The sequence below is a fragment of the Epinephelus fuscoguttatus genome, linkage group LG8 (assembly GCF_011397635.1).
Source record: "Epinephelus fuscoguttatus linkage group LG8, E.fuscoguttatus.final_Chr_v1".
Lineage (NCBI taxonomy): Eukaryota > Metazoa > Chordata > Actinopteri > Perciformes > Serranidae > Epinephelus > Epinephelus fuscoguttatus.
In genome coordinates this window covers 11145105-11157355 of record NC_064759.1, presented here as the reverse complement: position 1 = coordinate 11157355, position 12251 = coordinate 11145105, and the positions used below count along the sequence as shown (strand labels likewise).

Sequence of the window (12251 nt, the reverse complement as noted above, 5' to 3'; positions counted from 1 at the left end):
TCTTCTGGGGTGGAATCATCCACAGTGGTCTCTTCTTCTCCAAAACAAATGATTTGTAACTGAGTATTTTTACAGAATGGTATTAATTCTTATACTTAAGTAAAGAATCTGAAAATCTCCTCCACCACTGCTGCTGACACGACATTTAGGGCTTCACACCTGTTTTGTCATTGCTATTTTTTCTAAGTTCATTTACAGTGATAGTAAGTCAGTTTATCTATTGCAGAAGTTCTTCTTTTTACAGACTTTTTTGGTGGCACCTCTTCAATTCTTGAGTATCTGCACACAGCACAACACATGTGCTTATATAGCGTTTATGTGGTGTTACCTAATGGGTTATTTATGATCAAGTGGGATTCATCATTCAGCAGAAGAACAGATTTGGATGGTCAAAAAGGTTTGTTGCATCTAGAGTTAAGAGTTTTCTCTTAACAGAAAATGAGGGAAAAATAGAAGAGAGAGAGAGATTGTTGCTGCATGAGGCCCAATGTGTGGCAGAATCAGTTCTGTTTGTTTAACACGCATTTAAAAGAAAAGAAGGTTAACACTGTACATCACTACTAGTAGTGCTGTGTTTTGTGGAGTGGAGTTTACAATGACTGTGTGCATCGTTTACAGGGGCTAATGTCAGTGCTCGTGCTGGTACATGAGGTCCCCTGGTAACACTGCTCCTGTGCAAACAGGGTTTAAGATAGCACTTACCTTTTTGTAAAGCAGCTGTTCAGCTGGCTCTCTGGTTTTCAGGAACTCTCCACTGTTAAACACTCGATGTTCATAGTTCAGATGACTGCTAACATCCCTGTTATATGCACACATGTATACATTAACAAAATATTTATTCAGGGGAGCCATCCTGGTAGATCTCAGTACACTTACAACACACACACAACCTGAATATGCTGACCATCAGTTCCATTGTGATCCTCTGGATGTCGTGGTTGAGGTTGTGTTGCCATGCTCTCCTCTGAGCAGCTTGCATGGCTGCACTGACACAGGTCAAAATGAATCTGAAAGGACTGACACCTCTGTGTGAAGCAGTCTGCAGCAGCCAGAGGAATCTCTGGTAGGTCGAGAGTCTCAGAATAAGAAGTGGAGACACTTCCTTTATCAATGTTGATGAGGATCAGATCATCTGTTTCCTGGATGGGGGAAGAGCAAGACTAAAATAAATGTCTTTATCTCTTTGTTGTGCATTAACTGATATGCTTTTTACAGATTTTATTGGTGGCACCTCTTCAATTCTTGAGTAGCTGCACACAGCACAACACTTTCGGGGGTGTTACCCATGAAATGCAAATGTCCCATGCGACCCCTGAGAGGATAAGTGCTAACGGCAAGTGAACAAATGTGTGAACGAATGATTATCTTCCACTTAGTGAAAGGAACTTCAAGAAACAAACTGGTGGCAAAATAGGTGCAAAGCCACCATCAGAAGTAAATCCGCACTGGACCTTTAATGTTCCAGCCTGTTAAGTTTTCACAGGGTTGTAACTGATGCTTCATACATTTATATTAGAGCCAAATTGTGACAAAACATAAAAGGCACGTCATTATTCAGTGACTTACATGCTTTGTATGAAACTGCAGTGCTTCCTCAAACCATCAATGCGCATGTTTGTACTTCCACGCAGAGAAACAGGAAGCAGAGTGACAGGCGGTAAACATGGAAACTGGGACGAGCTCGTGCCATTATTTAGTCGTGCCGGAGTTTGCTGCGCAGCTGGAGAGACTTTAGTCCGGGCTGCCTTCATGACAGTGACGGGGGGGATGACTGAGGAGCCGCACGGTAGCCTGTGAGGAGGTAAGAGAACTTTTAACAGTTTAAAGATTCAACAGCGTGACGTTGACAAGTCGAGTCTCAGAGGCTGATTGGAAGCATCCTCTCACCTGTGCAGCTTGTGACTCACCATCACATGTCGCAATAAAACTGTGTCAGCTGAAGTCCTGTCTGCAGTTTGGAGAACTCTGCTGCTGCAGTTTGTTTTATTACTTTATGTCATGGAGGCAGAAATGTGGCTTCAAATTGATATGTTGTCACATAACAAACAGGGTGTGACAGTGGTGTTAGCTTGACACATGCCAGTCAGTATTTCCTCATCAGGTGAGATGACCTACATTTGATTGTTGAAGTCATGTAGCTGTGCTGGAGATATATTTAAACAACTAGAGTCAAACTGAAATCAAAGCAATGAGTTTAAGTTAGAGACATTTTTGCTTTGCTCTACTTTTAATTTCCACCTAATTGATTTCATCAGTCAGATGTTTTTGTTTTTAGATCATGTTTGTGTTTGCCAGCTTGTGCAGGAATGACAGTGACCCTTCTCATGCTTCTCTGTGTTAGTTCTCTCCGCTCCAGTTCTGTCTTGTCACACAAGTTAACCTGTGATTTAAGGGCACATTTGATTCAGACTGTGCAGACTTTCAGTCCCATTGCATGCATGACCCCCTCAGGCACAGGTGGATAATGAGACAATGGGGCCCTGGGCACAGACATGCAAAAGGCCCCACCACCTGTCCTACATTGGAGCAAGACACAGGCTTTTTATTCATCTCAATGTACTTGTCAGCATCTTTTAGTCAGTTTTTTGTCTCCTTGTGGTATCTTTGTGTGTTCCTCAGGTTGTTTTATGTCTCCTTGAAGTAACTTTGTGACCCTTATGTTGTTTTGTGTCTCTTTGTAGTTGTTTTTTTGTCTCTTTTGAAGTTATTTTTGTTTCTTTGAGGTATATTTGTGTCCATTTTGTTCATTTTGTGTCTCTTTGTAGTTCCTTTGCCTTTGTGGTCATGTTGTGTCTCTTTGAAGTCATTTGTGTCTCTTTGAGGTATATTTGTGTCTCCTTGGTCCTTGTGTGTCTCTTGTAAGTCCTTTGCATGTCTTTGTTGTTGTTTTTGTCTGTTAAAAATCTCTTTTTTGGTAGTTTTGTGTCACTTTGTAGTTCCTTTACATCTCCCTGTAGTCATTTTGTGTCTCTTTGTAGTCGTTTTGTGTCTATTTGTAGTTTATTTACATGTCTTTGTGGTCATTTTGTATCTCTTTAAAGGTCAGTTTCTGTCTCTTTGAGGTATGTTTTTGTCTGTTTTGTTCATTTTGTGTCTCTTTGTAGTTCCTTTGCCTTTGTGGTCATGTTGTTTCTCTTTGAAGTATTTTTGTGGGGTGTTTTTTTGGTCTTTTTGAGTCTCTTCTGGTCGATGCATGTTTTGCAGATGGAGGTCAGCGGGGCTCCTGACACTTTGGGGCCCTGGGCCTATACCTGATAGACCCATTCAGTAATGCATCCATAACTTTAGGTCTGGACGATTTAGTTTAGCTCAAGTACAAATCATGAGACAAGTGGGGATGTGATGTGGGACATCCTGATGAATTATCTGAATCTTTATAATAGGGGCTCAGACTCTAAGCAGAGATGGTAGGTATTATAATAAATGTTTACTAACATCTAAACGTCTAAATTTTGCGGAAAAAATGTGCCTGTATTATACAGTAACAGTTACAACCTACAAAACTCCTAAGGCTAAACAGGAACCAAAAGGCTAAATGACCAGAGCTACTAAATGGTCCCAAAACATTTATTATATTGGTCTGAACATTGGTTAAATAGGACAGATGAAGACATATTGCAATTTTTAAAGGATTTTAAAGGCGAGTTACTATTTTAAAAGTCCCCAGCAGTTTCAGGTATTCAAGCTTTAACATATTTTTGTAGATAAAAATGTCAGCTTGTTTGTGTCGTATCAGAAGCTGTGACACATTTATTGTTTTGCTACGGTTTGATGTGGAATGTGCTCCTCTTGTCAAGGATCATATGATCGTACTGTATGTGATTATGATCATGTCACATCCTTGGACCAATAGGGGCAGCAGCAGGTCATGTGAGATGCTCCTTTAATGGGTTATTAGTTCAGTTATGCCGGACATTCTTGATGCTGAGGATTAGATATCATTTAAGTTCAAACAAGTGAAGAGCGCTACACTGTTGCAACAGTCAAACAACCTTTAACGGTAAAATAATGAGAGAACTTTACATTACGACATTTGTTGTACCTCAAAAAAGGACATTCTTTTAAGGAAAGTGTTAAATGTCCTTGCACCCCGAGGTGAACTTGATGTTAACATTTAATCCGTGCAGCCCATTTACTGTGGGGCCCAGTTGCAAGTTATTTGCTCTGTTTTTGTGCGTACATGTGCATCCTCCTCTGCACACATGAGCCTAATTTTCCAAGAAGAGACTAGACCAAGAAACGGGCAAAATGTGATCTCGGATAATTTGCTTCTCACTGTGGTGATTCAGTTGTAAAATAAAAAGTAGACCACAGATGGAAAGAGAACAGCAAAGATGAGAAGCAGAATTATTATCACATTATGTGGATGTGCAGTAAAAACTACTAACTGAATGATGAACTAAATCCTGTGTCATGTGTTGCCACCACATGGCTTGAATCAGCTTACTTCAGTTTTTGTTCCTGAGTTGTTTACGGGTTCCTTTTGAACTTCACGGACCACAAACTAAAAGCTGATAAGCAATATATTGTTTGAGACAGATTACAGCACTAATCAATATCACAGTGTATTAGACAGATAAATGCAGACATTGTACTTCTGTAAAGTTGATATAAATGCACTGCCCAGACTAGCTGCCTGTAACACTGACCATTATGGGATTTGCTTTAAAACCATGTCATTGTTTGCCCTCAGAACATAGCAGTGATGCTGCATTTTTGACAGTGTTTATTGGGAAATTAATGCCAAATTTATGATTCAGTTGCAGACAAAGTAAATCTCTGGATTGTGAATTAAATCTTAAACCTTTTTTTCTATAAAGCACTTTGCTGTTGAGTGTTTCTAGTAGATTTTCATAAAATGTCATAATCATATTAAAGCTGGGGTAGGCAGTTTAATTTTGCCACAATTGGGCAGAAGTCCCATAAAAAACATTTCAGGATATTGTAATTCAAGTGGTCTGAAAGAACAGTAGACTACTCCACCTCCACTTGGCTCCCTTTCACGCTAAAGAAAACCAGCTAACTGATCAAATATGAGTCAAGGTGGGTGGTGCTTGGTTTTGTCTGGACTGTTTCCAACATGGCGGCCAGGTAGAGAGAATCTGTGCATCCCAGTGCCCATGCTATAAAGAAGATTTAGTATGTCCCAATACATAGTATGTCAAATGCAGTATGCCAAAAATACCAGGATGTTCTAGTACATCCAGTCTGATTTTGCAGTATGAAGGCCAGCCTGCTTTACTGGTTATTCTGACCCACAGTCCTCTGCACAGCCGACGATACGTCACATCAACTGAGCCACAACAGCTCATTGACAGCTGTTAGAAGTCACTGTGATGGATGACAGTGCATTTAAGTCCCTGATGACCAGTAGAATGGTAATAATAGGAATATTGATTAAGTGATGAAAATAATCATGAATATTGTAAACAGTAATAGAGCAAAACTATATACTATAGAAATGCAGATTTACTTTCACTTTCACAAATCTACAATCTGTGCAGTTATAATTCTAAAGTTAAACTACATAGATTGCATAGTAACGACAGCAGAGCTCTACGGATTGACCTCTGTACGTTGTGTTCATATATCACCATAGTAATGGATATAAAAGTAACAGGGTAAAATTTCAGGGTGTAATGCAATCAGAAAGTTGTACATCCCGACTGTGTGCATACTGCATGCAACAGTATGTAAAACTATGATTCGGAGCGCACCCAGAGTTTTTGACCCGGCCGCCATGTTGGAAAAAGTCGACCCAAAACCCAGTACGTCACCTCAGCCTGAGCCAACTTTCTCATTTAACACCTAAATAGTACACAAAATTATGTTGAGAAATGCGTATGTATGAGAAATAAGCAATGCAGTAACAGAGTCTTGATTCATATTTGATCATTGGTTGGTTGATTTATTTGTTTTTGTTCAGACACAGGATTCTTGTAAATGCCATTAGAAGGAGGAGGAGATGGAGGAGGGGTAAACTTTCAGAGATGCCATTTGTACACCCTGAGTCTTGGAATAATCCTGTGATAGAAAAAAGTGCCTGACTGGGTCTTTAGAAGTTGTTGTTGATGAGAACAGCAGCAGTGATAATGTGTGTCATGTGTTGTGACTTAATCCAGTTGATAGATGTTCTCATCGGTGAAGATGACAGAGCTGTCACAACGTCTGCCTTATTACACACAAGCCATTTTCTGTTATCTGTATCTCTGTATGTAAACCTTTCCTTGGCTCCTCTCTCTGACTTGTCTTTGTTTCAGTGGTTGTGATCCAGCAGGTCAGAGTCGGCCCAGTTCTGCTGGTCTAACTGGTGTCAGCAATGACGGACCATCTGCCTCCTGCTCTGCTGGAAGCCTGTGTGGTGGTGGGAGCATCAAGCGACAAACTCAGGGAGGTCTCCCAGGTATGTGCATCCAAATGCACCCTTACACACACGTGTCTGACGGATGTACTGTAAACTGATAACTGTAGCTGTATAGACATCATAGACTGAATAACTTGTGTTTGCAGCCTCATCTTATTTTGGTGTTTTGACCTTTCTAATATCATGAGGTTTACTTTAGTTTTAATTTCAATTTTTCAGAGGAGATTTAGTCAAGACAACAGCATCAGTGCAAACTTTAAACTGCCTGCCAGTGACTGATTGAAATGCCCAAAAGTCCAAACTTAGCTTAAAGAATACATCCTATGGATTATTTAAGCATTGCCAGTGATGTATTCTGGGGTCATCAGGTGTTTTGGGTCTTTTCAAACATCAGACACCATCACCCAGGCGACCCAGCAGGAGGCGATCAGTCCCTGGCCTGCATCCCAGCAGCAGTTGACCATGGGGCCCTTCCTTTTCAGCCACCTAGTAGCTGATTCTGCAGCGTTGATGATCGTTTTGATGGCCCTCTTCTTAGCCAGCTCCACTATCCCCAGTTCAGCAGAGTAACCAGCCTGCAAAGCCACGCCATCCCACCTCAATAGGCTCACAGCGGGTGTTCCAGCCATGCCTCCGGCACCGTTCTGTCCGCTCCTGGTACTTGGCATGTTTTTGCTCTTGGGCTTCGTCCATGCGCTCCTCCCAGGGCACAGATAGTTCTACCATGATCACTTGGAAGCTTTCGACTACAGGTCCATCTACGTTCTAACCCTCACCTATAGTCATGAGCTCTGGGTAGTGACCGAAAGAATGAGATCGTGGATACAAACGGCGGAAATGAGTTTTCTCAGCCTTAGAGATAGGGTAAGGAGCTTGGACATCTGGAGGGAGCTCAGAGTAGAGCCGCTGCTCCTTCGTGTCAAAAGGGGTCAGTTGAGGTGGTTCGGGCATCTGATCAGGATGCTTCCTGGACGCCTCCCGCTGCAGGTGTTCCGGGCACATCCCACTGGTAGGAGGCCCCGGGGCAGACCCAAAACATGCTGGAGGGATTACATATCTCATCTGGCTTGGGAACACCTCGGGGTCCCTCTGGAGGAGCTGGAAAGTGTTGCTGGGGAGAGGGACGTCTGGGGTACTTTGCCCGGCCTGCTGCCCTCGCGGTCCTGGGGGACCCCAAGGTGTTCCCAGGCCAGATGAAATATGTAATCCGTCCAGCATGTTCTGGGTCTGCCCCGGGGCCTCCTACCAGTGGGACATGCCCGAAACACCTCCAGTGGGAGGTGCCCAGAAGGCATCCTGATCAGATGCCTGAACCACCTCAACTGACCCCTTTAGATGTTAGGCATAAGGAGAGATTTGCACTGTACTACTTATGATAAGAAAATTTGTCCCCTCTGATCCATCCCTGCCTGTCTGTCTCCCACTAAGGCCATAAACAACAATGAAACTCCAGAGCACCTCCTGTTGGAGCCGGAGGTACTGCATGTCCTGGCGCCTCCCTTTGTTACCAGACCGCAATCTGAGAGTGAAACAGGGAGGTCACATGGGAAGAGGCGGCGCTCCTTTCTCAGGAGGAAAAGGGAACAACCTCCTTCAGCTGCAGCGACTCCCAGCCCAGGTGTGGTACCTGTTCGTCTGGTCTGGTACTTCTGTCCACACATAGCTGCCACCCAGCAGGTCTCAAATACAAAACTTCTGCGGAGCCACAAACATGTTGTCTCCCGCAAGGTTACTGATTTGTGTAATTTAGTTTTGTATCATTTTAGCAGGGGGGAGAGGAGGAACTGAAGATGTCAGTGTTCCTAAAGACATCGATCTCATGGCGTTACCTCAACTCTGCTTCCCAGGTATTTAACATTCCCTGGCACGCACATGCTCACACAAATTTGGCTCAAAGATTGAGAGATTCTTTTTTTTTTTTTTTTACATGGTTCAGCCACACAGTGAAAAACTGACATCTTGTCATAGCAGCATAATCATACCTTTGTGTTAATGTGTCTTAATATTTTTGTCTTTTTACCAGGTGGGCTCCAAGTAACCAATGAAGAGAAAGAGGAGCAATTCCACTTCCTGGTTTTCACTGATGTCTTTGGCAACAAGACCCATGGAGTAGTACTGCAATGTTATCGACCTATACTGGTAAACAGTGCTACAAGTAATACTTCATACTATACACAAACTAAATCCCAACTGTGTTTTTCTGCTACAACCAGGGACCTCATGTATAAAACTGTGCGGCGAATCCACACTAAATGTTTGCCTATGTACAAATGAGGAAATGTACATACGCCAAAAAATATTCAGATTTCTGAAACTGTGTGTACGCTTGCCAGTACGCTATTTCCTTTTGTAAATCCCAAATCAACTTTAAATTGTCTGCACGGGGACCAGCCTCATGTTGCACCCTCTACTGCCCACATAAATGGTCAATGCAAAGCACATGCATAGACCTGAAAACCAAGAAGACGAATATTCCTGATGCAGAAATTGAGGTGCTTGTTGGTGAGCTGGAGGTTAGAAAGCACATAGCCTGTTGTTTGCTGGGCAGCTGGGTTACAAACTAAAGAAGAACATGTTGCTGCTCCTTTTTAATGCGGTCAGTTCATCATACAGGACACTACCTGACTTCGATTTTCTTTTAAAGTGGATGCCAAAAGAAAAAAAAAAAAGAATTCCACCCTGACGTCTTTTCTAATTTACATAATCCATATGTGCAGGTGAAGATGTGCCAGGTGAGAGGTGGAGTGCCGCAGTGTCTCCAGTGACTCTGACAGCACACTAATGTTTCCTGCAGCCATTTTACACACAAAAATGATCTGAAAACTTAAATTTTACTTGGTGATATATGCACAGTATTGGTAAGGATAATTGAAAACTGTTGACGCAGTGTACTACAATTATTTAATGCTGTTTTTGATGTTATCTCAGATTTATACAACGTTATTTTCATCAGTTAGCCTGGTTAACGAGGGCGAGGTGAAAATGACTCAGTATATTCACGCTTACTGTCGGGTAAAGGAAAGACAGATTTTCCTGAATCCTGTCATCTGCCACAGCCTGGCATCATTCAGCTGTGCACCCTCTCCTCTGTGCCCCGGTAGTGGGAATGTGATAATTAGACAGCGCTAATGAACTACTGAGCAGGATTTAAGATTTAAGATTTAAGGGGACAGATCTTTTGCAATCAAAAGGCGCTTATGGAAAAGTTCTTGCTCACTGGCACAAACACAAATAACACTGCTGCACTTGAATGTTTGTGAAGTGGATCTACAATCAACGTGATAGGAGGTGAATTTAAATGTGTGAGAGATCTTTACACATACAATGATTCCTCTTGTCCAATTTCCACAATCACCATCTGTGTCATCAGTTTTCTCCTGTCTCCAAAATGTGTGTATGCGTTTACTTACATTTCCACGTCAAGTTTTTCTTTATAAATCCCAGTTTAAGCTTACAAAGTGACACATGCACATTTCAAGCCCTTTTTTGTGCGTACGCAGTGGTTATAAATGAAGCTCCAGATCTTTAACTTAATGTGGATAAAAACTAATTTTAGATGAAGTGGCCCTTAATCGCTGGCAACTTCACCAGCATGTGTCAATGATAATAATGTAATATATAATAATGAAAGAGATTCAGCGTTCACTGTTTCCTGTGTTTTTACAGGAAGAGACGTCGTTCCTCCAGAATGGACCTGGGTCCTTTAAGTTCTCTAAACTTTTCTCTGCCTATGGTTTCTGTGTCATATCCAAATATCCTTACTTCACTGCACTCAAAGACTGTCTGTCATGGTAAGAAACCATTTACTAAACCAAACTGCCTAGCCACTTATAAGGAATTTACCCGACTCATCATTTTGCCAGTTGAATCAGATTTGGCTCTTTAAATATGAATATTCAACTTTTTGTTTAATCGTTTTTAACATCACGCAACGCTTTATTGACCTGCCAGATTTGTGAACAGGGTTTGGTGGGATGCTCAGGGTGACAGTGACGTTCACATAATACAGTAAACAAGTCAAGTTAGCCTTCCAAGCTAATGAATGCTAACTGAGAGTATATTGAATGAAGCTGCTGTGAGCTGCAAATTAACCACTTGTAATGTTACTTAAGAGGTAAAAAAAAAAGGATGTGAAATGAAAAAGAGAGAGATGAATTATCAAGTGATGTGATTAATGTGTCTGCAATCATTCACAACACCCACCTGTCCTGGAGCCACGGCAGCCCCGCACATGAGCAGACCCCCGCCAAGTGATGAGCAGGAAGCTTCAGGCACCGGCAACACAGAGAGAAGCCAAACACCATTCATCTGCACGCTCTGTGGTGACACATAGCTGGTTGAAATTTGGCAACGTTTCCCATATGATTGCCGTTTTGGGCAGAAGTAACAAAAACAAAACTATAAATGTCAGTTGGGTGTTATGAATGATGCACAGTAGACAAATTAATCACATCAATTTTTCACTGTGTTTTTCATGTCACATCCAGTTTACCCCTCTATTATTCAATTCACATGTATTTTCATCTCCTCCATTTTTATCAGTGAATTGTTGTTGCTTCCAACCCTCATATAGCTCTGTTTGTTTCTCCCTGTTATTTGTTAGTCTGTTAATCCAGCTGAGAACTTGTCGTTTATCCGACATGGAGGAGAGGGTGAAGGAGTTTGCAGCCAACCTAGCGCTGGTGCCTGTCCCCCCTCCTGGACAACTACATTTGGTGTGTGGAGTGTGTTTACTGTGGTCATAAAAATGTTTACATTCATGGTAGAAGAAGCATGATAGTGTGTGTGTACATATATTGATTTTCAGCCCATCCTTTGAATATGACGCAGAAAGCCAGAAGATAAAAGAACACTTAATTGTAATGCTGTGTATGTTTGGCAGATGTTTACCCTGCGTCCGCTGACCATTGTACTACCGTCCAGACAAGACAAAGACCACCCAGCTATAGATTTAGACCTCCATCTGCCTTTCTTCTGCTTCAGACCACAGCAGCTACTACAGGTACTACACACACCTGTTGTGGGGATGTTAGTGAAACAGGAGGAGGCTCACATTAACTCTTGTCTCTTTGCTGTTTGTCCCCTTTTCTGTCCCTGTCTCTGCAGGTGCTGTCTTGTCTCCTGCAGGAGCAGCGGGTGGTGTTATTTTCTGCTGACTGGGCCAGACTCACGCTGGTGGCAGAGAGCTTCATGCTTTATATGAAGGTCAGTTTAAAATCTTTCTGCATGTCTGCAAAATGCATAGTAGTGTTAGATTTGATCTTGGTTAATAGTTAAGTAAGAGAGAGCTGCTTGTAGGATTGTTAGAAAGGCAAATCAAAACTCCTGTTCACTGCAAAAGACCTGCAGAAAGATTTATCAGACTCTGGAGTGGTGATGCACTGTTCTACTGTGCTGTGACACCAAAATATAACCTATGATATGATTGTGATTATTATTTTTGGGCCATGTCGCCCACCCCCAATCTGATGATGATGTATCTGCCGCATTGAAAGGGTTTGAATTCTCCCAAATCATCACACGGTCCATCGTTTAATCTTTCGCTCTATAATTTTTTTCATCCATGCCTCCCTGATCTTTCTGCCAGCCTCTGTCGTGGCAGCAGCCATATGTTCCTGTCCTGGCCAGAGGCATGCTGGACTTTCTCATGGCTCCCACTGCTTTCCTAATGGGCTGCCATCTCAGCCATTTTGAAGAGGTTGCTGCTGTGAGTACCCAACCTTTCCAATTAGTTAAAACTGCTAATAGAGGGAAATTTGTGTCATTAATAAATAAAGAATTAGAACAAAAAATATCTACAGCAGGTTAAAACTGTTTACATATGTTTTAATCACATTACATTTGACTGTTACTTCTTGTTGCTCACTAAATCTTTCTAGATCACAAA

At 42.0% G+C, this 12251-nt stretch overlaps 1 protein-coding gene across 5 annotated transcripts in view; it reads left to right on the top strand.

Moving 5' to 3' along the window:
* The first annotated feature begins 1663 nt into the window (after positions 1-1663).
* The window catches only part of LOC125892645 (DENN domain-containing protein 3-like), a 35737-nt gene continuing 25149 nt past the window's right edge, over positions 1664-12251 (top strand). For 4 of the 5 annotated variants that reach the window (XM_049582725.1, XM_049582726.1, XM_049582728.1 and 1 more), the window contains exons 1-10: positions 1664-1801; positions 6261-6403; positions 7793-7982; positions 8131-8211; positions 8388-8503; positions 10031-10155; positions 10968-11079; positions 11247-11366; positions 11471-11569; positions 11952-12071. In XM_049582725.1, coding sequence (XP_049438682.1) covers positions 6320-6403; positions 7793-7982; positions 8131-8211; positions 8388-8503; positions 10031-10155; positions 10968-11079; positions 11247-11366; positions 11471-11569; positions 11952-12071 — 1047 coding nt within the window. In that variant the 5' untranslated portion in view covers positions 1664-1801; positions 6261-6319. The remainder of the gene's footprint in view (positions 1802-6260; positions 6404-7792; positions 7983-8130; positions 8212-8387; positions 8504-10030; positions 10156-10967; positions 11080-11246; positions 11367-11470; positions 11570-11951; positions 12072-12251) is intronic. The other variant, XM_049582729.1, reaches the window with a different exon arrangement.